The sequence below is a fragment of the Dromiciops gliroides genome, chromosome 1 (genome assembly GCF_019393635.1).
Source record: "Dromiciops gliroides isolate mDroGli1 chromosome 1, mDroGli1.pri, whole genome shotgun sequence".
Classification (NCBI taxonomy): Eukaryota; Metazoa; Chordata; class Mammalia; order Microbiotheria; family Microbiotheriidae; genus Dromiciops; species Dromiciops gliroides.
The window spans coordinates 744,429,255-744,455,016 of NC_057861.1; the positions used below are offsets into that span (position 1 = coordinate 744,429,255).

Below are 25,762 nucleotides of genomic sequence, written 5' to 3' on the forward strand. Positions count from 1 at the left end.
CCAAAAACGTGAGGTGAATTAGAATCAGTCATAGCTTAAGAGCCAGATGTCACCATGGAGACCGTTTAGTTGTGAGTGTGTGTGTGTGTGTGTGTGTGGTCTTTTTTGGTTGACTGATATTTTTGATGTGTTTCCCGATATCCTCTCTTGTTTATATACTTCCTATACTCTGACTCTCTTAATACAGGAGATGTAGACACTGAAGTAGGATCTGTTTATCAACAGAACTGACCCATCTATCTGGCTTCCTAAGCCAACAGACACAACTAGGCAAGACAACAAAAAGAAGGGGGAAAAAAAGAAGAAGAAATGAATGGCTCGAGGGGAGGGCCACTCAGCTAATTTGGGCATGTTCACAATAGAAGGATTGGGGCTCTCAGGTAGGAATTACATGAATGATATATGAGTGATCCTTTTGTAACAGTACAAAAATCAGGGGGGGTTTCCTGAGGTTTTCTCTAAGCTGCTTCCTATGTCTTTTAAAGACTCCCCTATCCATGACCTAACAAGTTTCTCTCCGGGCAAAAAGCAAAACACTGAGAAGGCTACTCTTTTCCAAACACCCAGACCTCTTTTCTAGAAAACTGAGCCCACTTCCCCTCTCTTGATGTGGTAAAAATCTAAATTGAAATCAAGGCAAGCCTGGACCTTTCAGAAATTTAAGGAATTTTTGGCTGCCATTGGAAACCAGCCCTGGTTCAGTCACACAATGTGTAGCAGTAAAAGTGATAGGTTCATGGTCGGTGGTTCTGACCTGGGAGAGGCTGGTCAGCCTAACAAAACTCAAGAGGGAGGCCTCAGAGGGGTAGTGTGATTCAACATGGCTTGAGATCTTGCCTCCGACTATTACTGGTGTGAGCTGGGGCAAGTAACGTTACCTATCTGGGTCTGAGTTTCCTCCTCTGAAATATGAGGGGGCTGGCCTAGATGATGTCTAAGGGCCCTTTCAGCTTTACAATCCTAAGTGAAGTTCTCTATGTTGGACATCTGGCCAATTTCTGCACTCATTCCCTCCAGCTCACTGAGACGAGGAGGCTGCTTCAGTGCTTCGGAGGGTGTCTCCTAGTTCTAAGTCTGTGATCCTGTAACAGGACCCTCCATTCCCATCTGTAAAACATAGGTATTACTCACACAAGGGACCTCACAGAGTCAGCATGAGGTCAGTGCTTTCTGACACATGAAGCCCCAAACAAATGTGGAGAATTATTACAGTTCAGAAACGGAGCCAGCTGTCATTTCTTAAACTTTATCTCCCTCCTGCTGTCTTTTATCTTTGCTTTCTAGGCAGCAAGGATGACTAATGAGGAAATCACAGATAAGGTTTAGCCCAAACAAGGACAAGGACTGAGCTCCTCAAGCAAAAGAACTATTTATTTTCTGTACTAGCAAAAGTGGAGAATCAAAGGGAGCTGTCCACAGACATATTGGGCTTGTCTTCTTTTCTTTACCTAAGAGTCAAGATGTGGGGAAGACGCCCTTTGGAGACCTGCCACCCTAGCCAAAGCTGGGGCTAGATAGAAAGGAAATGTTTGCTTTTAATTTCCAATGTGTTGGATAAAGAGATGCTGTCTTATGTTGTATCGCATCGGATCACACCATATGTCAACTTGCTCGAATACAGCAAGATATGCGTGTATATATTCACACACACATTTGGGATTTGAGAAGTTAAAATCTGATCCGCAATCTGTTTTCTTTGTAAAGATGTCACTTTTGGAATGAGCTTTTGAAGAAGAAAAGAGAGGAGGAAGGACGCGTGGTAGAAAGGAAACTGGATTTGGGTTTGAAAGGGTTCAACTTTGGATTGGTGAGTTCAGCTGAATGATATCAAGGAAGTCACTGAATCTCTCTGGGCCTCAGTTTCCCAGTCTGTAAAACGAGGAAGCTTTAGACTCCATGGCTCCTTCAAACACTAGAGTTATGATCTTAGATGTGACATTCAACAAGTTCCTTCACTTCCCTAGGCCTCAGTTTACCCATCTGAAAATGAGGTGTTTGACTAGATGGTGTCCAAGGTCCCTTCCAATACCAAATCTATGAGCCTGTGATGGAGTAGCCTGAGGTATTTTGGTTAGTTTAAATCTATCAATAGTTTTTATTTAAAAAACTGTAATATATATGATTTCAGAAAGAAATAATAACATATATTTTATTTGAAATAATAAAATACATTTTATTTTATTTTTGTGGGGCAATGAGAGTTAAGTCACTTGCCCAGGGCCACACAGCTGGTAAATGTCAAGTGTCTGAGGCCTGATTTGAACTCACGTCCTCCTGAATCCAGGGCCGGTGCTTTATCCACTGTGCCACCTAGCTGCCCCCAATCAAATATATTTTAAAAGGGCATCAATAGTATAAGAATTTCTCTCCCAATTTTGTACTTGTCCTGTACTTTATTCCCAGGTTTGCTCCCTGTATTCTTGTCCATTTCTTGGCCTCCCCTCCTAAGTAAATATAACAAACTATAGATAGAGAGTTGGAAAAGACATTAAAGGCCATGAAGTCCAACCTCCTTAATTTACAAATGAGGAAACTGAGGTACAGAAAGTTTAAGTGATTTGCCCAAAGTCCTAGAGTTACTAAGTTTTTTCTTTGTCAGGATTTGAACTGTGACCTTCCTGACTCCAAGTCCAATCAATGGGTTGGACTACTAAACCCAGTGCTCTATGATACTGTCAGGGTTTGGGCCCACTTCAGAGAGTCAAGATTTCTGACCTCCAACAGCACAGAAAGGAAATCTAGAACCTTTCCAAACTTCCCAAGTCCCAACTGGCCTTGGTAGAACCAGAGGGCAGGCGCGCTTGTGTGTTTGGGGGGGGGGGAGTGGAGTGGAGAGAAAACAAATACTGGCAAGGAAGTTCTTAATCAATTAAAGAGGCTAAATAAACCTTAACTTTTTCAAAAGAATTATTATCTTTTGAGAAAAATCTCCACACTTTATATCCCTCCTTTAAGAAGAAAGCTAGAGGACAATGGATGTAGCATGCATCATAAACTTTGTAGGTTATCTTAGCTTTCTCTTTGTTACAAAGGAGAGTTCAAAGTGGGGTGTATAGGAATAAATGACAGCAGTATAAATTTTTTCCAAACATATATATCAAAGCAAATAACTAGTTGAGCAATAACTGGATACAGAGATCATTAAATAAGTTATTCTGTGAATATACATATATGTGTGTATGTTTTCTAAATAATTCATTGCACACACCTTTTTATCCCCCCGCCAAAATAAAACAAATGGACATCTCCAGTTAGCCTGGACTGAATTGGAATGTGACAAACATATTCACAGGCCTGAGAATAATGAAAACTCCAAACCCTTAAATATTGGTTTACTAGCTATTGTGATGTATTATTTTTCTTCATAAATAAGTTGCATAAAATGCCTGCCTTATTTACCAACTTCAATAAAGTGTATTCCTTTTAAAGGAAAAAGAACAAAGATGATACTCTCACACTTTTATGAGGCAAAGAGGGTCTTGATTCAAAAACTATTAAAGCTAAGTTAGAGAAAGAAAACTTTTGTGTTAATGTCACTAATAGATATTAACATGAAAACAGGAATAAAACATTTTGGCAAATAGAAAAAAAAACATTCGGTCCCTAGAGCCACACTTTTGCCTATACTGGTAGCAGTTGGCATTCTTGCTTAATGCTGCTAATCAAAGGTAAGAGCAGTAAAGATCCCCCAGAAGCAGAAAAATGTTCTTAAAAACTGGAAGGGGAAAGTGAGCCATATAGAGATGTTTTAAAAAAACACTTGAGAGAAGTTCTATGAAAGATGGTTCCAATAACTGACCTTAAGGGAAAAATCATATGCATGGAGACCATGCCAAAAGGGACAAGAAACTGAATGTCTACATAGACATTGTTTACAGAAATATAATTATGAATAGACATTAGGATTCACAATTTCTCCTATGGTTCTGCCTTTAGGACTTGGGAAGGAAGATCACCAGGACTTTTCCTAATTTTAGGTAGAGAAGGAAAAGCAAATGTTTTCCTCTGCCATTGGGATGTGAACTCTGAGACAAGGATGATTTAGGTTTTGTCTCTGTAGCCCTCCTTGCATGTATTAAGTGTTTGGTAAAATGCAGGTTTAACTGAATCACACTTTATTATTGTGAAGAACCAATCTTCTCACCCCCAAATATTTAAATGCTTAAATGACACCTAGAGATCTGCCTGCTATATGTAATGAGAGAAAAGAATATGTAAGTTAGCACAATGATTGGAAAAGAAAAGTTTGGGGTACAAAAATGCTTATCTAATATATATATGTGTGTGGAGGAAGAGAGAAAGAGACAGAGAGAAAGATGAGGAAAGGGAAGGGGAGAGAGGGGAGAGAAAGAGACAGAGCAGAAAGAAGGAACAGGAAGGAGTGAGACAGACAACTATACAAGTACTTAGGGGGAAAATGAAGATAACATCTCTCAATGTTGTTGTTTTTTCAGGACACTCACTGAAACAAACTCTGGTTCCAGACGTCCAATATCCGAGCCATCCGTATTCATATTAAACTCTAGGCTCTTTCAGGCTTACTTGAAGTGACTTAGGAATGGTTTAAAGGATGAAGAGTTCAAATCAGGCTAAATGTTTTAAAACCAGGATACAAAAACACCTAGTTCGTCAGTGAGAAGTAATTTTTACATGTTCCTTTGAACAACTGGTGGAATGTGGTAACAACAAACTACTGGTTTATTGCAATGACTGTCTGTTGAATTAGATTAAATCTAGAATTAAAAGAAGAGATAGATACTGATTGAGTAGAGTAAAAAACTCCAGGTTTTCCTAAATTTCCAGTAGTTGAAGAATTGGCTTTTGTCATTAACTGTCTTTGAATAAAAGAGAAAGTTGGTCCTTCAGCTCTTAAATCTATCAGATCTATTCTCCAGAGCTACTTCTTCAAGGTAAGGAGGTGGGGAAATACTAGAGCAGAATGTCATATACACTGTATCCCATGGTTTTATTTTGCTGGTTTTGTTTGTTAACAAGGAAGAATTCACTGTTGAATGGGGGGCATTGAGGATATTTCCCCAAATGACTCCAATGTGAAATGAGAAGACAACAATAAAATTATTTTAATTTTTTAAAAAAGATATATTTGGTCTTTATTCAAATATACTGCCATATTAATCAGTAAATTTTAGTGATATGATAACAAAAAAGCCTGGAGGAAATACAGAAACACAGAATATCAGAATTGGTAAGGCTCTGAGCAGCCATCCAGTCCAACCCATCTCTAAACACCATGCCCTTCCTTATATAGCCCACCCACAAAAGTGGTCATCCAGCTTCTACTTCAAGACTTCTAGGGAGGAAGAACACCCTACCTCCCAAGGCAGCTCATTCACATCCAGGTAGCTACCATGGTTGAAGAGCTGTCCAACATCTTGCCTAATCAGCCTCTCTGGAACATCCGCTTCTGGACAAAGAAGCCCAATCTACTCTTGGATCATTGTAATTAATAAGATTTTTTTTTCCCATTACATTAAGTCTAAACTGATTCACTGCAATATCCACCCATAGCTTCTGGGTCTATGCTGGGGGGTCAAGCAGAACAAACCTACACCCTTCTCTACCCGTCTCTCTAATCAAACACTTTCTAAAATCTTCTATCCATAGTTTTTTTGGTTTTTGGTTTTTGGTTTTTTTGTTTGTTTGTTTGTTTTTTAGTGAGGCAATTGAAGTTAAGTGACTTGCCCAGGGTCACACAGCTAGTAAGTGTTAAGTGTCTGAGGCCCGATTTGAACTCAGGTACTCCTGACTCCAGGGCCGGTGCTCTCTCCACTGTGACACCTAGCTGCCCCTAGCCATAGTTTTTCATAAAGATTAAGGATCTGGTGGTTTTCATTTCATATAGTTTACTCCATTTGAAAAAAAAATCTGTATTCCCAAAGAAAAGTGCCACTTCCCTTAACTCAAGTCCCCAAATTACTTAACAATTTTTAATGTGGTATCCCCCAGGAGAATGTAAGTTATTGGGGTCATCATAGCCCCAGGTCTATGACTCTGAAGAGTGGGGAAATACAGATCACTAAGACTTGGCAGATAGCTCCTAGGAAGTTGTGTGGGGTTCAGATTAAGGATTATAGAGGTCACATAATCAGAGGTGGAATATGAATCCAGACTATTCACCCAGGCCCTACACACTATACTACACTGCCCCACCTTACATACAGTAGGTGCTAAATAAACAATTGGTGAATTGTTTGATGACAACAGGTCTCTGAAAAAATAAAGGCATACAGGCTAGCAGTCAGCCAATTGGACAAAACAGTGAATTCGATTTAGATTACTGCTCCCCACCCCCAACCCTGTATTACTAAAGTAGCTACCCAGTCCTCGTACAGCAAAGATCCTTAGCTCAAGCTCTAAATTCCCTTGATTTTATGGCTTAAAGTCAATTCTATTGGCCTTATTCAACACAGCTCATTGTGGTTTCAGAAATAAGTTATCTCCATATCACACTGAATATTTGTGGAACCTACATCATTCAAGATTATTCTACAAATCTGCCCCAGAAGACCCTGCTTCAAAGTGTACTCACACCATGATAAATAAAACAATTCTATTTCCCACTCCTATACCCACTGTTTAATTAGAGAAAACAACATGCTCCCACCATGGGGCTCCATAGAATGCCGCCAAAACTAACCCTGAATGAGAGTGGAATAGGAACAAGTAGCAGGAAAGCACTGAGCCTGGGGTCAGTGTTTTTGAGTTCAAATCCCAGGTCCCATAAAATGAGGGGCTTGTTGGCCATCTGACTCTACCTCCAGGTCCTTCTCCTTCAATCTAACCTTCTCACCAACTCACAGCAAAGTCGGCTAGATTCCTCTTGGAGACAATGGTGTTCACCTTTTTTCTTTTCTTTTTTTAAAAATTGTATTCCTACCACTCACATACTGCTTGATATGTGCTAAACATTTACTGAATCCATTTTTTTTAAATAAGGGAAGGAGTTGGATTCGATATCATAGTCTTAGAGTTGGAAGCTAAATTAAAGGTCATTTGTTCCCCTGATTTTATAGGTGAGGAAACACACCTAGCCAGGGTTAAGTGACCTGAGCTATGTGAGGTGAGTTAGGATGACCCCAAGGACATGGACCTGGGTGACAGGAAGGATGTTGTTGCCCTTGACATTAACAAGGAAATTCAGAAGAGAGCGAGTTTCTGAGGAAAGAAAAGAAAAATGAGTTCAGTTCTGGACATAATATTTTTGTGATGTCTGTGAGATATCCAGTTCAAGATATCCTGTTGCTGATGTGAGGGTGGAGATCAGCAGAAAGATTAGGGTAGGATAAATAAATGTGAGATAACTGAATCTGTGGGAGCTGTTTAGATCACCATGTGAGATAGTATAGAGGGAGAAGAGCAAAGGATCCAGGCAGAGCTCTAGCCCCACCTCTCCCCATAGCTAGCAGGAATGACCTGGATGAAGATCCAGCAAAGGAAACTGAGGAGTGGTGATGTGGGTAGGAAGAAAACCAGGAGAGAGAAGGGTCACAAAAACCTAGAGAGGAGAAGGTATCCAGCAGAAGAGGGTCATCCACGATGTGAAAGACTGGAGAGAGGTGAAGAAGTATGAGGACTGAAAAGAGGTTTTAGATTTTGCAATTAGGAGATCATTAGTAACTTCAGAGGGAGCAGCTTCAGGGGAATGATGAGGTTGGAAATCAATGGGCAGAATTTTTGGAAGAGTGAGAGGAGAGGGAGTGGAAGCACTCATGGCTTTCCCAAAGAGTTCAGTCATAAAAGGGAAGAGAGATATAGGATGGGAGTTAGCAGAGAAGGGTGGATCAAGTGAAGGTTTTTGAAGGATGGAGAAGACATGGACATGTCTGTAGGCAGTATGGAAGAAGCCAGTAGAAAAAGAAATGGTTCGCTAAAAAAAACAAAAACAAACAAACAAAAAAAAAAGGGGCAGCTAGATGGCGAAGTGGATAGAGCACCGGCCCTGGAGTCAGGAGTACCTGAGTTCAAATCTGGCCTCAGACACTTAACACTTACTAGCTGTGTGACCCTGGGCAAGTCACTTAACCCCAATTGCCTCGCTAAAAAAAAAAAAAAAAGAAATGGTAAAAAAAAAATAGTGAGGGGGGATAATAAAAGAGAAATCTTCTGGAAAAGGAAGAAAATAGGATGACTTGGGATCAATGGTACATAAAGAAAAGGTCTGCCTTGGCAAAGAGAAGGGTCCCTTTTTTGTGTTAGATGAGGGTGAAGGAGGAAATAGCAAGGAAGATGTCTGTGTGATCTGTGCTCATCATGAGCACTGTAAGATACAACGAGCAAGTGTCAAATATACAACACAATATTTCTTGTTTCTTTTGTTTGCACAACCTAGACAACCCTACCAAATTTCTCCATTTGGTTTGATTGATCACCAATGAAAAGTATTCAATGGAGATGCAGCTGGGTTAGATTAAAATAATTGTGGGGGGCACTCTAAGCCAATTGAACAGTGAAGAAATTCTAACTCCTAATTCACTTTATATAAAGAGTCATTACAACACCTGGTACAAAGTAGGAACTTGATGGTGAATTGAGAATTATTGGAATAACTGCTTTGATTAGAGAAGAGATGACTGAACCCAGCAATAGGCTGTCAGAAGGAGAACTTAGGGAGATGGTTTGGCACAGTGGAAGGAATGCTGAACTTGACATCTCATGACCACAGTTTCAAACCTGCTCTACTACTCACTCCCTGGATGACCTTGGGCACGTCATTTCAAATTTCTTGGCCTCAATTTCCTCATTTGTAAAATAAGGAGATTGAACTAGATTACCTCTAAGATCCCTTCCAACTCCAGATAATAATTACATCACCATTATTAATGATGATAATAATAAAAATCATTATTCCCATCATTGATTATTATATATTATTTGTAAAAGTACTTTGAAAATGTTATCTCATTTATTATCTATGGTTCTATGATCTGTTGAGATGATGACAGCTAAGAGCAACAAACATACATGTTGACTGGTTGAGATATTGTACATATGGAGGTAGGAACTGAAATAATAGCTAGTGTTTATATACCACTTTATAAATATCTCATTTGATGTTCCCAAGAACTCTGTCAAGTGAGTGACATTATTATCCCCATTTTATATATGAGGAAACTGAGGCAGACAAAAGTTAAGTGACTGGACTGCATCTAGTGCTCTATCTCTTATGCCAGCTATTTGCCTGGATTTTTAAATTTTCTTGCCAGATCATCACTGACATCCTTCAGTATCAGAATTCATAGCCTCTATCATTCCTTAAACACAAGTTTGAGATGCAATACAGCATTAATTGGGAGGAAGAAGGATCCAACTGTGTGCTTTCTTTGGGTTGGGGGCTTTCAGTGTGGAAAATCCCTCTGCCAATGCAAATCATTAACTCATCTGCAAGTTAGAGACTGGAAGAATTGCCTGAGAGCATGGAGATGTTTAAGATGATCACCCAGCTAGAATGTGATTGAGGCAGCACTTGAACCCAGTTCTTTTCAGTCTACAAAGCCTCCCTCTAGTTACTACTCCATGCTGCCTCACATAAGATTCATTACAATGTCCTAATTTAATAGGATCCCCTCATTGTGATAAAGGTCTTCCGTCATTTGACTTGTCCACCCTTCCACTAAGTCACCTGCCTAAGAAGCAATGGAAGGAATATCCCAGAAACACCCTCAGACTCTTGGCTTGGTAGACTCATTTCTTGATGCCTGAAACAGGAAGCTGTTATATTCATGACTGAATCTCACCAATACAAGGTTAAAACCAAAACTTTTCAACAGAGAAACCAGATTCCAGATTTAAAGTTGAAAGGACTCATACAAGTCACCCAAGTCCAATCTCCATTTTACTGAGGACACTGAGACCCTGAGACTGGCTGCCCAAAGTCACAAAAATAATAAAAGATGGAGCCACTGTGTGATAAGTTTCCTGAAATCAATCCTTATCTATTCATTGATTCATGTCCAGAACTAGGCAAGACAACATTTTGTTAACCTAGTTTAAGTTATTACATGTACCTGAAAGCAAATATTTATCTATTTGCAAGTCAGTTAACTTCTTGGTATGGGGAGCTAGATGGTGCAGTGATTGGGTGTGTTCTGGGCTTGGAATCGGGAAGGCTCATCTTCCTGAGTTGAAATCAGACCTCAAACACTTACTAGCTGTATGACCCTGGGCAAGCCACTTCACCCTGTTTATCTCAGTTTCCTCATCTGTAAAATGAACTGGAGCAGAAAATGACAACCCATTCCAGTATCTTTGCCAAGAAATCACAAATGAGGTCATGAAGTCAGACATGTCTGAAACAATTGAACAAAAACAACTAACCTCCCTGTGTCCTCAAACAACTTTCTTATGGGTATAAGCACTAAATAAAGTGCCATACACATCAGTAAAGAGAGGTTTCTCTCTACCAGTGAAATCACAGGTCAACATATTTGGTGCCAAAGAAGATATATGAGAAGACAACTGTACTTTTTGTTCAGATATGGGGGAAGAATCATGCAGTGGAACATTGTACATAATGTTAGATTTATTCTATGTCGGTTAATTTTGCTGAACTTTTTTTTCTTTCTCCCTTTTTTCTTCTTTATTATAAAGGATAGCTCCCAGGGAGGGGCAAAATTAAGGATATATTGTGAAATGGAGGAAATATAAAAACAAAAGATCTCAATATATATCTTCTAAAAGAAACCACGGGTCAAATCCCACTCAGCCATGTATATGTGAGCATATATAAATGTGCTGTATAGTAAAAACTGTTTATTAATACAGTAGACATTTTCTCTCCTTTATTCAAATATTTATATGACCTGCATGTGGGTGCATCAGTCTGATAGAAAAGAAATACATATAACTATCTCTCAAACCAAAGAAACAGAACTAGCCTTCAGGTCATGAAGTCCTTGGTTCAGGTCCCAACAAATCAGCTCCAGGATCCTGGGCAAGGTCTTTTAATGGCCCCAAGGTAAATCTCTAGGACATTAAGCCAGTTGTCAATTTAAATTGCTATAGGGTGTCCTTTGTGGAAAATTTCCTAAAGCAATACCTAGGTTTGTTAGTGGGGCAGGGAATATAGTCACACATAAAACTCAGCCCATTGCCCACATGTATGGTCCATAAGCTGCCACTCCTGAGAAGAGCTAAGTTGGGTCATTCAAAATCATTAGAAGATGGAGGAGGTTTAGTGTTAGATAAAGGTAATGAACACCACTCTGCTTAAGTGAAAACCAGTAGCTTTAGCTTTAAATGATCATCAAAGCCAAGTTCTAAAAGCCCAAATGTCTTGTAAGAGGATTCGCTGTGTTAGGGAGGTTGTTTTTATACTAAAAGAAGGTTAGTTGGAACAGCTGTATAACTGATGCCCCCTTCTCTTAGGATATTGACACCTTATGGACACATTCAACCCCAAACTCCACATACAGGAAAATGGAAGCCAATGGACCAATCATCCATTTCCTATCTAGAGGGTTTTGCCTTTGTCCTTCATACCTTAGTGAAATAGACAGTGGGAATTCAGAGAAGGATGAGGGACTATGGCTGTCAGACTTTACATGGCTAGGGAAAAAAAAAATATATATATATATATATATATATGTGTGTGTGTGTGTGTGTGTGTGTGTGTGTGTGTGTGTGTGTATGTGTGTGTGTATGTATCCCTTCTGGATTATTCATGAAGTCAGGTTTCACTAGGTACCATTATCTTAGCTTATCCGGCTGCAAATGTCATTAACACTTATAATAGACACTCAGATAATCTAGTCCTGTTAGAACCTCATCAGGAGTGCTCTTTCTCCACTACCTCCTATAGGGATAGTTACCATTTGGCTGGCTTAATTGTACTTCGTGGGGAGGGGGAAATGACAAACTTTCTTTCCCTCATTGTAAAGAAGTGGGACAGCTCCATTTTATCCCTCAAAGCCACAGAATGTACATAAAGCAAATGATATAACCCGACCTGGTGAAACAGGATGCCTCTCCCTGCCCTCCCCCTCTCCCATTCCATACACATCCCCAGACCAAAACAATAATTGTAAAAGTCTAACTTTTTGGTAAAAAGGAAAGAACTTACTCACTTTCAGTGCAAATAGGACAGCATCCCTTTCTATTCAGAATTTTACCCTAATGTGGAAGAAAAAAACATTCATTTTAATGAACAGATTATTTTTCTCAGAGCTAACATGTCTATAATATTTTAGGGTTGGCAAAATATTTTACACGCATCATCTCAATTTGATCTTCACCACAACAATGGGAGGTGAGTGTAAAAATCTCCATTTTACAGATAGGGAAACTAAGGCTTCAAGGTCTTAAGTGACATGTTAAGGTTGCAAAGCTAGGAAGTGCCTTCTGAGGCAGGATCTGAACCCAGGTCTGATACCCTAAGAGCTTGGCATTTGACTTCTCTGACAAGTGACTATTTTGCCCTAACAGTGGCTTCCTGCCTTTTCTGAAGGAAAAACAAAGATGGGGACATTTTTCTAAGCTGCACAATTATGAAAAGCTATTAAGCACAATTTCTTCAAGATGACAGGCCACTCTTCAGGTTGCTAGAGGCAGTAAAAGGCAGAGATGACACTGGATGGTGAATACAGCTAACATTATCCTTTGAAGGGATTCTATTCAGGAAGGAAATGATGACAGGTTTTGGTTTTTGGTTTTTTTCTTTCTCTCCAGTTCAGCATTTTCTTTTAAGGGATTTATTCTGACTACAAGGGGAAAAATAAACATGCCATGAAGGAATTCATTCCATATTTGATCTCCAAGTAATCTTTTCCTTCATTTTTAATATTTGAATTTGACTTTATTTCTCTTCTATTTTAGGGTGATTTTTTGTTTCTATTTTAGTTTAAATGACCTATTTGATATATTTTGAGGTGGAATTTAATATATTTTCCTGATTAATGCAATATAACTATAACATTTAGATTTGACTTATTGATTACTTAAGAAAGACTTGTTCCCTGAGCTTTTGCTTCTGATGGATATAAATGACAAGCACCCTACTTGTCTACTTGACTTTTGTATTAATAATAATTAGAACTAATATTCATGAAGGGTTTGCTATGTGCTAGGCACTGTGATAAAGGCTTAACAGTTATTATCTCTTTTGATCCTCACAGCAACCCTGCAAAGTAGATGCTATTATTATCCCCATTTGATAGTTGGGGAAACTGAGGCAAATGGAGATTTTTTTTTCCCAGGGTCACATATCTAGTCAGTTTCTAAGGCTGAATTTGAAATCAGGTCTTTTTTACTCTAAGTCCAGTGTTCTGTCCACTGCAAAACCACCAAGCTGCCCTATTTATAATTTCCAGAGGAAAATTAAAACTGTTAAACCTTAAATGCCACATACACTGATTTCAGACTATCAGTGATAACCATCTAAGCTGACCAGTATAAAAATAAAAGTTTCTTTACTGATTTTTTTAAAGAATAAAGAGCTGGGGCAGCTAGGTGGCACAGTAGATAGAGCACTGGCCCTGAGTCAGGACCACTTGACACTTACTAGCTGTGTGACCCTGGGTAAGTCACTTAACCCCAACTGCCTCATCAAAAAAAAAAAGAAAGAATAAAGATCCATGGTTCTGCTATCATAACAGCTGGGTCCCAGTCTTGCCTCTGACAATATGGTACCTGTGACTTTGGGCACTTATCTCCCTGGACCTCAGTATCCACACATAGAAAAAGGTGTGGGGTCAGGTGGCCTGAGAAGTCCATTCCAACTCAAGACCTAGCATCCTATTTATTTCCTAGTATGGAAACTCCCTCCTTCATGTAGCTCAGCCACTGGTCCTTAACTGAGAGTATTAGAAAGTGGACTGAATGAAGTCCATGACTTGTCCAGGGTCAGCCACCCAGCAAGTCAATGGCAGGATTCCTGACTTCAGAATGGTCCTCTCTCCAATTCTCTACTTCCCCTTTGACTGGCATCCTCTATGAATTAGTTCAGCACATGTTTGAATTCATTTACCAAATGACTGTGAAGACCTTCTGTGACAAAGGCAGGAGGTCTCCAGGCAACCTAGGCAATTAGAGCCTGGGTGACCTAGCCAATGAGCCCAGCTTTCTGCTCTCTGTCTTCCCTCTCTGTCTCATGTCATCTACTCAGCTCCTTATAGTTCATCTGTCTTCTCTACATAGATGACTCCCACACCAACATCTCTAGCCCTGACCTCTCTCTTGCATTCTAAACCTGTATCAATAGCTCCATGTTGGCCATCCCATCAGCACTTCAAATTTAATAAGGAGCCCATTAACTTCTCCCCCAAATCTATCCCACCTACCAATTTGTCTCTAACTGCCAAGGGCACCCTCACCCTTCCAGTCACCCCACTTCTCAACCCCAGACCTATCCTTGACTGTTTCCTCTCCCTCACCCAAAGTATACGATCAATTGCCAAGGCTTATGAATCTTGCCTTCACAACTCCTCTGCCATATGTCCCTGTCTCTCCACTCACACAGATATCATCTTAACTCAGCCCCTTTTCCCCTTCTAGGGACTGTTACAACAGTCTCCCGACTCACCTCAAACCTTTCCCTTCCCTAATACATCCCCCATTCAGCTCTCGAATTGGAATTCCAGGCACAAGTAGGACCATGTCCCTATTCAAGAAGTTTCAAGAGCTCCCTACTGCCTGTAGGATACATTACAAACTCCTCTGCTTGGGATTTAAAGACTTCCATAATCTGGTTTTAACTCAGGTTCCCAGACTCATTGAAAATAACTTATTTTTCATACACTCAATGTTCTGGGCATACTGAACGGTCAGCTGCCCCTCTCCATGACGCACTATCTCCTCCTACTCTGGGTCTCTGGGCAGTCTCTTCTCTATTCCCCAAATGTTCTCTCTTCTCACTTCTCCCTATTGGAATCCCTAGCATCCTTCGATGACCAGCTCAAGTCACCACCTCTTCCAAGAAGCCTTTCATGGTCACTTTCATTAGTGCCCTTCTAGCCTACTGAGAGAATATAAGCTCCCGGAGGGGAAAACTGGCTTCACTTTTGTTTCTGTGTTCCCAGTACCTTGTCATATAATAGATGCTTAATGTTTGTTCAATTGGATTGACCCTGCCTGGAGTTCTCTGTTCACTGGCTCAGTGGGTCATCCATTTTTTTCTCTGCCCTTTTGGTTCTTCATCCATAAGAAGCCAATACTTCTACTAATGCATCTACTTCATAAGTGAGGGATGTGTGTGTGTGTGTGTGTGTGTGTGTGTGTGTAATGGAAGGGATGTGGCCTTGAAGCTCATCTCAGAATCTAGCAGTTCTGCCAGGCTGAAAGCCCAGGATTGTGGGTAAATCACAAGCCCAGGAGTTGGTGTCATATAGAGATATCATGACATGGCAAACCATTTGTTGGATATGTAGTCAAAAGACCTGGGTTCAAATGCCTCCTGACCACTACAGCAACCTTGGACAAATCACTCTCTGGGCCTCAGTTTCCTCTTCTGTAAAATGGAAGGCTTATACTACATAGTCTTTAAAGAACTACAGGAGCTATAGTTCTCCATCAAATCTGCATTACGTAGCAGAAATAGAAATGTTGTCTCAGGCTGCCTGCATGGAGACAATGACCCCATGTCGTCCTTTCCAAGACCATCCTTCTCTGAATGGCCATTTCTTCCTCAAGGTTCCAACAATGCAGACCAAGACTACTTTGGGACTTAGCTCAAAGGCCTCATCTCACTTGTCCATCAGTCAGTCAATCAACAAACAATGATTAAATACCTACTTTGTGTCAGGTTGGGGATACCAAAAAAGAAGAAAAAAAGTTGCTAATTAGGGTAGGCACAGGTAAATAATGAAGTACAGATAATATATGGTAAGAATAGAAGAAAGGTCAGCTCACAGGAAGAGGCACTAGAAGTAAAGAGAGTGGGAAAGGTGTGAAGCAGGAACCTCCTAGTGAGGCAAGATTGAAGCTCATGGTTAATTCCTACTGAGACATCTGTGTGGCACAATGGGTAGAGTGGTGGGTCAGGGGTAAGGAAGACCCAAGTTCAAATTCAGCCTCAGACATTTACTAGTTGTATGACTCTGGGCAAATCACTTAACCCTCCTTGCCTCAGTTTTCTCATCTGTCAAATGAGGATAATACACTCAAAAGCTCATGATACAATGCACAAACATGGTCAGCTTCTGAAGCTTGGGGACATGGACACACACACACACACACACACACACACACACACACACACACACACACACACACACCCTGGCTCAAACAGGAGCAGATAGGAACAAATAGAGAATACATGCCAAGGAGTCTTCTGTTTATTTGGAGGGTGGGAAAGAGGGGAGGTCTTTGTGCATGCATCCCTTTAAAACTAATATCAGCAAAGCTGAAAAACCATGAAGAAGGTAGGAAAGGAGAAGCACTCCAAATTCAGCCCATGGTTGAATTCTCTAGCCCTCCCCAGAATTTCTCCCCAAGAGGAGCATTTAGGGCAAAGTAACTGCAGGATCTGGGCCAAAGAACCCTGGTCTGCAGGAAGGTATTCAGAGACCAACAGGGTAACAACAAGAGGGAGTGCAGGGGTAGGAATGCCTTAGGGACAGACCCTCAGGGGCCCCATCTGGAGTCATCCACCCAAAGCGGCAGCTGAATAAGTAGCCAGGCCCTGAAGAAAGGTGGCCTGGCCTGTGGGCTGAGTGCTAACCTTTCCCTAGGAACACAGAGAAGATACCCTTCTCCAGGGAACAGGGTTTCCAGGGCGCTTGGAAGCTCTTCTCCAGCCTGCCGGGGCTGGCTGCCCAAGCCCCCAGGTTGGCACAGCATCCTGTTTTTGTCTTGTCGAATAAGGAAGCCCATTATTGCTAACATGTGTGGCATGGGTTCATTAGCAGCGAGGGTTCCCTGAGGACTGGGATAAATGATGTGATCCCATTCTTCCCAATGAATATTTATAAGCAAAGCATGTTGAAGTCTATTTATTGTCTCTCCCTTTCCCCCCTTCTTCTTTTATGTGAGGTTTTCAGTTTTACGTCTGAGGTTTTTTAGAGCAAGACTAATTAGAGTTTTACTCTCTCCCTCCCCTCCCCCAGCCCCACTTCCAGGCTTCATTCAGTTGTGCAAGAGAAACAGCTGTTGTAGTTTGGGCCTTTCTTGGTACTCAAGGAAAACAGCGAGGGTTTTGTTTGCAATAATAACAGATGTGAATAAAATTAAAAGCCGTCCATAACTGGGAAGGGAGGACACATTCTGACTTTCCGTTTGTGTGTGTGTGTGTGTGTGTGTGTGTGTGTGTGTGTGTGTGTGTGTGTGTGTGTGTGTGTGTGTGTGTGTGTGTGTGAGAGAGAGAGAGAGAGAGAGAGAGAGAGCGTTTTCCTTTGCCAGAAGGTGATCAGTTGAATTTTTTCCCCCTGAAATGGGCCCTCAACCTGAAAAAGTTTCCTATTCTATAAGTTTAATTCAACAAAGCTCAGACTTTTAAAAAGATAAAGCTAATTTTATGGTCTTCACTGTTATAGCTGGATAATGAGTAGCAAGAGAGATTTCCAGGAGATTTCTGTTTTAATTTGGGCCGTTGCAGGCCTGAATGAGTAAGAGGAAGAGGGAGAGGGAATCTGGGCAAGGGGGGGTGGGGGGTGAAAGAGAGAGGGGGGGGTCTACTGGGGACTGTAGGAATAAATAAGGCACAAATTGGAGCAAATGATGAAAAGAAGAACGAGCTGAGTTAAGAAGAGAGAAAAAAAGAGGACAAAGGAAAAACAGGGAATGATGGAAAATAAAGGAGCTACTATAGAAGAATAACAAGGTGAGAAGTTAATGGGGTGGGAGGGAAAGGGACAAATGATAAAGGATTTTTTTCATTTTAAATCTAGAACTTTCAATCCAACCGAGAACTTCAAGGTTCAGTCATTCAATAAGCATTTATTAATTGCTTACTATCTACCAAGAACTGGGCTAAATGCTAGAAATTTTTTTAAACAGATTCTGACCTCAAGGAGCATACAGTCTAATGAGGGAGACAACAACATGTGTTAATAATTAGGTAATCTGAAAGATGTACACAAAGAACATCAAATGCAAATACATTAGCAGCTTTTGAAGGTTGGGGGAGGTGCCTGGAACCAGTCCTGAGATGCTATTAGGATGTCTGAGAAGGATTTATAGCAGGAAAAGCCCACAATAGCCATTTAGATGAGTCCCTTCATTTTAGAAATTTAGAAACTGAGGCCCAAAGAGGTTGCCCTAAGTCACACAACTAATTAATGGGAGGTTGGAAATGTCACCCCTGGTCCTTGGACTCCAAGCCCAGCCCTCTTTCTATGATGCCCACACCGTTCTAATTTCTGGTCCTGGGTTGAAGCTCGATGACCCCAGGGAATTCTGCTCCAGGAGACTTTGCCAGAGATAAAGATAAAAAGTCATTGCCACTTACGTGTGGACAGCTGTTGATGGGAATGCATTGCTTCTTCTGACATTCGGTCTTGCCTTCCACACAAGCACAGATGGTGCAATTAACGGAGGACCACATCTCTCCATCCTGCAGAGGGGACAACACCAGCAGTCACTTAGCTGGCCTAGCAGAAGGGCTCTCAATAGCATTTCTGCTCACAGGAGAGTGTTTCATTCCATTAGGGAGGGAAGCCATTGTTTAGTCTAAATTGCTTTGAGTTGGCCATCTCCCGCCACAAAGCCTTGGGATAGAAATCAGGGGAATTCTTTGTCTTTGTCCCCACAGTGCAAAGCAAATTCTTTGGCGTCTAAGCAGACCACATTTGCATTTTGCATTGTTTATTTATTTGGTTTCCCTCATCTAGGGATACAATCGCACATGAATTTTCATACAGGGTTACAAAAATCTAATTTTCCACTTGGTGACATGATTGAGGCATTTAGGCCCTGACACGCGAGGACGTTTCATCAAAATGTCAGGGAGCACAGCATTCGTTCCTTGACGTGATGCCCCCCTGGCACGGCCAAGGGCAGGAGGGCACAAGGAACAAAGCTTAATTTGGGTGACTGGCAGTGCCATAGCTGACCAGCTGAAAATGTACCAGACACCAAAGCCTGTGCAGGTAAATGTGCAATAGCCCTCCAGGTATGGCTGGTAGCCTCTCCCCCACATGCAAGGGCCTCATTTGGAAAGCATTTCCTAGACTTGTTCCTTCCTCTGAGGAAGGACTGTTTGGGGAACCGTCTTGGCTCACGGCTTGTCGGATTTTACTGGTGCCAAGTACAGTGAGTAACTGAGTGACTGATGCTCTGTCCCAGGCACGAGAGGCCCCTGGGCCTTGTTAATGCTTGCACAGGGCGGTGTAGTGGTTTGTGGGGTGGGAAGATGGAGATGGGGGAGCAAGATAGAGGGGCCTGCAAATAAAACAGAAGCCAGTTACATCCTGTGAGAGAACATGAATCACAGCAGCATGACCGACAACAAGAATGGACCTTAGAGATTAGTGTGGGCACACCCTTCACTAGCACAGACCCCAACCTAGCGGTGCCTTTTCATCCCATGTCCTTCCATAGGATCAAAGACTGGATAGGCTCTCATAGGAGATTATCTAGCCCAACCCCCTTAATTTATAGAAGAGGAAATTGAAGCACCAGAGGTGAAGTGACTTGCTCAGGGTCTCACAGCTACTAAGTGTCAGAGGCTGGATCTGAACGCATATCTTCCAGTTATCTATTCACTAGATCTTGCATGGAGAAGAAGGCCCTCCTCTGTATTTTAAGAAAGGGTCTTTCAAAAATCTCAGGATGTTTTTTTATTGCTGCTAAAGTTAAAACTTCACTGAGACTTTGGGGACACCATATCCCTTCCCTGGAAAGTGGGGAGCCATTACCTATGTTTCATTGTATTTTTATTTATTTTGTCAAATATTCCCCAGTTACATTTTAATTTGCTCTGGGCCCACTCAGGAGTATTGTGGGAAGTACTCATCAGATGGGCAGCCTGTTGGCTACCTCTGGTCTAGATGTTCACCAAGGTGTTTTCCAACTCCAAGATCCTGTGATTCAGACTCTGTAACCCTGGGCAAGTCTCTATACTTCTGTGTGTTTCAGACAGTTGCTGGGGCTAATCTACTAAGTACAGAGAGCTTGTGATCTGCATGGATGGAGAAGATTCCCATGCCCAGAGTTTTCGACGCTGAGGAAACCAGAGATCCCAGAGTTCTCTAAAGAGAGGATATATATGAAAGCACTTTGAAAGTTGCAAGGGGGTATTTGCAGAACCCACAAAGGAATATGATTCTCTATTAGAGTCAGGCCACTGTGTCTATAATATCAATGTGTAATCCCCACCAGGTTGAACCAGGCCACCCACACAAGGGAGAGAGAAGTGTGTCCCAGACAGTCCACTGGCAGGAGCCAACCATGTCAGGAATGACCTCTCCCTTCCTGCTGGTGCAAACGTTGTTATTTCAGTGTTTGTAAGTAGGTTTCTATGGTAAGACTGTAGTGATAGGATTCTCAGTAAAGGGGGGGGGTGTATTTCTTTGGGGGGATGGGGAGGGAAAATGGGCAGAGTACCTGAGAAATGAGTAATCCACGAAACCCTAGGGAAGTGAGTGGTTCTCATGACCTGATCCAAGAAAGGTACAATCACTCATTGAGCTCTGGGTCTATCAGTCATCTTGGATGCTCCGCAAATGAGCTGAGAACCAAGAACTTCATTGGGACTGAAAAGGGGAACTTAGTGGGAGGTCCAGCAGAGGCATGGGGCTCAGAGACAGGAACAAGCAGCTGGCTGAGACCCGCAGATGGGCTCTCAGGAACCTATCAGTCTACCCCCTAACACCGAGGGCACTCTAGTGATACCAGATCCAGGTGCGAGTTTGGAATAAGAGGCAAGGACGCCAAACTCTGTCTCAATGCACAACCAGCCTTAACAAAGGGCCAGTGAAGCCTTCAGGCCAAGGGAACTGAGAAGTAAGAAATGAACCAGGGGAGAGGATCGGATTTCCAGGGGCCAAAGCCACAGAGACTCAGGAGGAAGGAAGGAAAAATAGGCCACGTTAACTAGGAATCTTAATGCAGAGAAATACATTCCTCCTCACAGTTTTCTTTGAGCTTCGTTCCAGTCACACTGGCCTGCCAATTGCTCCTCATCTATGATGTCCCACCTCCTACCTCTGAGACTTTGTCCACACAAGCTGTTCCTCCCTCCATGCCTGGTATGCCTTCCCTTCTCATGGACTCCCCTGCTTCCTGCCAAGCAAAGCTCCTCCTTGAGTTTCTCTCTGATCCTCTCCTTCCTGAAATGCCTTTGCATGTATTTTCATTTACCTTTTCTGTGTACACACCACACTCCATCAGTGGACAGATCCATGGACACTGCCCCACTTCACCTCTTCTAAAAGATGTGCTGAGGAAGGAGAAGGGGTAGAATCTCTGCTTCCTTTTCAGAGAAGAGAAAAGCGTGGCCCCGAACAGAGGAGAGAAGAGGGGCATGGCATCCAGAAGGTGCCCGAAGGGCTTAACATTGGCAGATGTTGGGGTTGCCATAGACCCCTCCCCCTGTTTGGAATAGCCAAAGAGGAAAGTGTTGACAAACTTTTCCTTTTGATCTGCCTCTCAGACCGTGCTTGATCCCTTAAAGACCCCTCAGAGGCAGAGAAGCCCAAGACGGGCTTCGTTTGGGACTGTTGACACTTGGCATCAAGATGGAGCCCAAGAGCCCCGCTCAGGACATTACCCGGAAGATCTTGCTACCGAACTTGCACACTCGGACATCTTTGGGAGGCACACGCACAAGGCATTCTTCACAGCAGGGGTCTCTGCTCTTGGAACAAGCCCCAGGGGGGGAACATTTCTTCTTGCACACCACGGTGGAGTCCTGACATGAGACACAACAACAAAGACAAGTGAACACTTAAGAAAGGACCAGCAGTCCTCCTCACACCCTGGCACCTGCTTCATGCCGCAGCCTGCTGTCCAGCATCAACCCCTTCCCCCTCCCGGCCCCCCACCAGGTGACCCCTCTGCCTTCAGAATTGCTTTCCTCTGGCGTATTTCCGAAACGCTTTGTTGGACTTCCATTCATGCACACAATTTTTGTGTGTTTCTAAAATGGATATCTTTTGATCTCATATCACTTCCATTTCCAAATAGCTTCTTCCTCTATTCCCTATCCAGTGAGCCATCCCTTGTATTCTAAAAATGAAATGAGGGGGAAAAGCCATTCTCCAAAATTAACAGAGATATCAGCTGAGTGTGTATATAATGTTCCACAGCCATAGTCACCCACCTTTGCCCTAAATAAGCATTTAATGAGAATCCACTATCGTGCAAAGCACTGTGCTTGGTGATCAGGGGGCATAAGATGGGGCTGCATGAATACTTTTAAGTGAGGGGGGAAAGGCGGAACTACAAGAAGACCACATGAGAAGCTCTAGAAAGGATGCCGGCCTTGGGTTCAGGAAGACTTGGGTTCAATCCAATCTGTGCCTCAGACACTTAATAGCTACATGACCCTGGGTAAGTCATTGAACTTCTCTTACCTCAGTTTCCTTATCTGGAAAATGGGGATAATAAGAGTACCTATGTGTGCTATGAGGATCAGCCGAGATAATCTATGAAAGTGCTCCATAAAGGATGGCTGTGAGTATGACACTTTTGAGCCCTTTAAAAGCTTAGAGTAGATCAGGAAGAGGATTTCAATACTTCTGGCAGCCACAGGTAGAGACTACCACGTAGACCCGTGGAACCCAGTAGGGAGGCCTGGACATGAACTCTGTTCCTTCAGTGGCCAAGTCCCTGATTCCACTTCCCGCCGTGTCTGTCCTGTAGCCTTTTCTCTCATCTCACACACTTACAACTCTAGTCAACACTTGCTTCCTGCCTGGATTGTTGCAATGATTATTAAATTATTAATAATTATTATATTAATAATACAATCATATTATTGCAAGTGGCCTCCATGTCCATTCCCTCCTTCAGCCAATCAATCCATCCTCCCTGCAACTAACAATGATTTTCTTAAAGCCCAAATCTGACAGTGTTACCCCCACTTGCAATTACCTTGAAGATCAAATAAAAACTCCTCTCTATGGCATCTCTTTTGTTTCTTTGTTCGGGGTTTTTTTGTTTTGTTTTGGTTTTTTGGTGGGGCAATGAGGGTTAAGTGACTTGCCCAGGGTCACACAACTAGTAAGTGTCACGTGTCTGAGGCCGGATTTGAACTCAGGTCCTCCTGAATCCAGGGCCGGTGCTTTATTCACTGCGCCACCTAGCTGCCCCCTCTCTGGTATCTCAAGCCCTAAATGACCTGGCTCTCAGATGGTCACCCATTTATAAACAATTTTTTAGTGTCTACTGTGTGCTGGCCACCATGCAAACACTGAGACTACCAAACAAAGCAAAAGAAAGGCCCTGCCTTCAAGAAGCTCACAGTCTATTGGGAGAGGCAACATGCTATCTACGGAATAAATTGGAACTAATCAAGAGAGGAAAAAGCAGGAGCCTTTGGTGGGGCTAGAAAAAGCTTCTTGTAGAAGGTGGGATTTTAATGAGATGAGAAGGAAGCCGGGGAAGTCAGGCAGCCACAGTGAGGGCGGGTAAGTGACAATGGACAGATGGAATCACAGAGACCAGGGTCTCTGAGTCAGAGCAGGCACATGCCTTCAAGGCCTCCTTGTTCCCTGACATGCATTCTACGGTCCAGCCAAGCCAGACCCCTTCTTCCTCACTTTCAATACTCTTATTTCCCATTGCCACACCTTTGCCCTGGTGACATCCTCCATGCCTGCAATGCCTTCTCTCCTCAATTCCACCTCTCAGAAGCCCCCGTTTCCTTAAGATCTCTGCTCCACCTCCCACTTGAGGTCTTGCCTGGTCCCCCTAGCTACTAGTGCCTCTCCCAACAAAATCATCTTACATTCCTTTTGTGACACAGTTTCTCTATGTTTACACGGGCTCTTTCTCCTGGCAGAGTGTAAGCTACTTGAGGGCAGGGACTATCTCATTATTTCATTTCTTGGCTCTCTGTTCCTAGCACAGTGCTTCTTTGAGGGGGGATTATTGTATGGAATACCATGTGCTTTGTCAAATATTGCTTAGTCTTGGTGAATTGCTTTTCTTCCTCATTCTGATTCATTGTTGTTGTTTTTTTAATTTTATTTTTTGAAATTACCAATCACTCATTGTTTCTTCATGAACTGTTTTTGGGGGTGGGGCAATGAAGCTTAAGTGACTTGCCCAGGGTCACACAGCTAGCAAGTGTCAAGTGTCTGAGGTTGGATTTGAGCTCAGGTCCTCTTGAATCCAGGGCTGGTGTTTTATCCACTGTGCCACCTAGCAGCCCCTGATTCATTGGTTTTGGGGTTTTTTTTAAGGAACTGCTTTCTGGGAGATAGGGGAGATGATGCTCCTGCAAAGAACTGTAAGTAATATAAAAACAAAAGCTATCAATAGCATTTTTAAATAAATAAAATTGTGGTGATTAACTGACTGAGGGTGGGAACTGCCTCATTTTGTCTTTGCAGCCCCAGTGCCTGACACAGTCCCTGGTACACAGTAGGTGTTTAATAAATGTTTGTTGGCTAAGATGAATCTTTGACCTTCTTCCTTCCTGTCCTTCTCCCTTCATCCTGCACTAGTAGTGCTGGCTTCTGTTCAACAGCAGTCCTCTGACCATAAGCCAGGAACAGGTTAGGTCCAGTGGGAAGTACACGGAGACCACCATGATGTGGGCATAGGTCAGGGGCAGATGCAGGACAGGGGAACCACTGAGCCAGGCCATCAGGGAGGACAAGGTTCCTGTGTCCTTAGGATCCAGTCCATCCCGTGAAATGAAAACAGTCTGCCAAACGCCTGCTGGAGAGACAGTCAACCAAGTCTGCTCAGTTTTCTGTTAAACCCATTACCCAAGGCAAGGCCTTCAAGAGTGATTTAAATGACATTAAGCCCCATTCCAATAACAGACTCATCTACCACCATGTTATTTCTCACAGACAACCACAAAGCCACCACAAAGCCAGGCCATTCGGTCTCTAAATCGTTTTGTCAGGTTCCACTGGCTGCCAGGGAAGGAGAAGACAAACCTGGAGGTAGGTGCGGAGGGGGGGCCTCCGAGTCAGGGCTCCCCAGACTGCCCATCACATCCTTCCCACCCCCAATCCCTACTCTCGAGCCTTCTGACATTTCTACCAAGAGACAGAGGGCATTGCTTGGGTTCCCTCCTCCACTGAGATGGCCTCCAGATGCAGAGTGAGTCAGAGTAACCACTTCTACCCCAATTCACCTTCTCTGCTAGGGGTGTCTGTACCTTCTGAGCCCCAACCTACCCCCCAAATCTTGGATTTGCAGACATCAAGTCAATATAAATTCTTTCTGCACTTTCCTACCAAAAGGCTAGGGACCCCTGCCCCAAGCAACTCGAGCTACCCAAAGGTGAGTCCCAGTGAAAATGTCCATGCAACTGCTTCTGGACAGGAGACTAATAACAGGAAATACTCAGGAGCTGGGGAGACCGATCACAGGACAAACCCAGCTCACTAGGAAGCAGGGCAGCAGGGCAGGAGAGCGGGCCGAGGAAACCAGAAAGTGACGTGTGCCGTCCAAGTCTCAACATCCCCATTAAGAATCGGTAATCTGTGAAATTCCTGGCAGAGAAGCCAAACAAAGATCCCCAGGAAGGAGGCCAAGGCAAACACCAAGGGGCTCTCGGTTTAGTAAATGATAATGCAAGCACAGAAAAGGGAGGAGGAAGCAGAGGAGTGTTGGGTGGCGACTGAGGCTGCAGGGCCTGGGTGACCGGAATGTGGCAGTGCCCTCCCTGGTCCGTTCCCCACCCTTTAAC

The 25,762-nt window shown here is 42.8% G+C and overlaps 1 protein-coding gene across 1 annotated transcript in view; it reads right to left on the reverse strand.

The window, feature by feature from the left end:
* The window catches only part of BMPER (BMP binding endothelial regulator), a 276,741-nt gene that overhangs the window by 87,921 nt on the left and 163,058 nt on the right, over positions 1–25,762 (reverse strand). The window contains exons 9-11 of the mRNA XM_043979720.1: positions 21,659–21,799; positions 18,398–18,502; positions 12,084–12,129 (exon numbers count right to left, since the gene is read on the reverse strand). Coding sequence (XP_043835655.1) covers positions 12,084–12,129; positions 18,398–18,502; positions 21,659–21,799 — 292 coding nt within the window. The remainder of the gene's footprint in view (positions 1–12,083; positions 12,130–18,397; positions 18,503–21,658; positions 21,800–25,762) is intronic.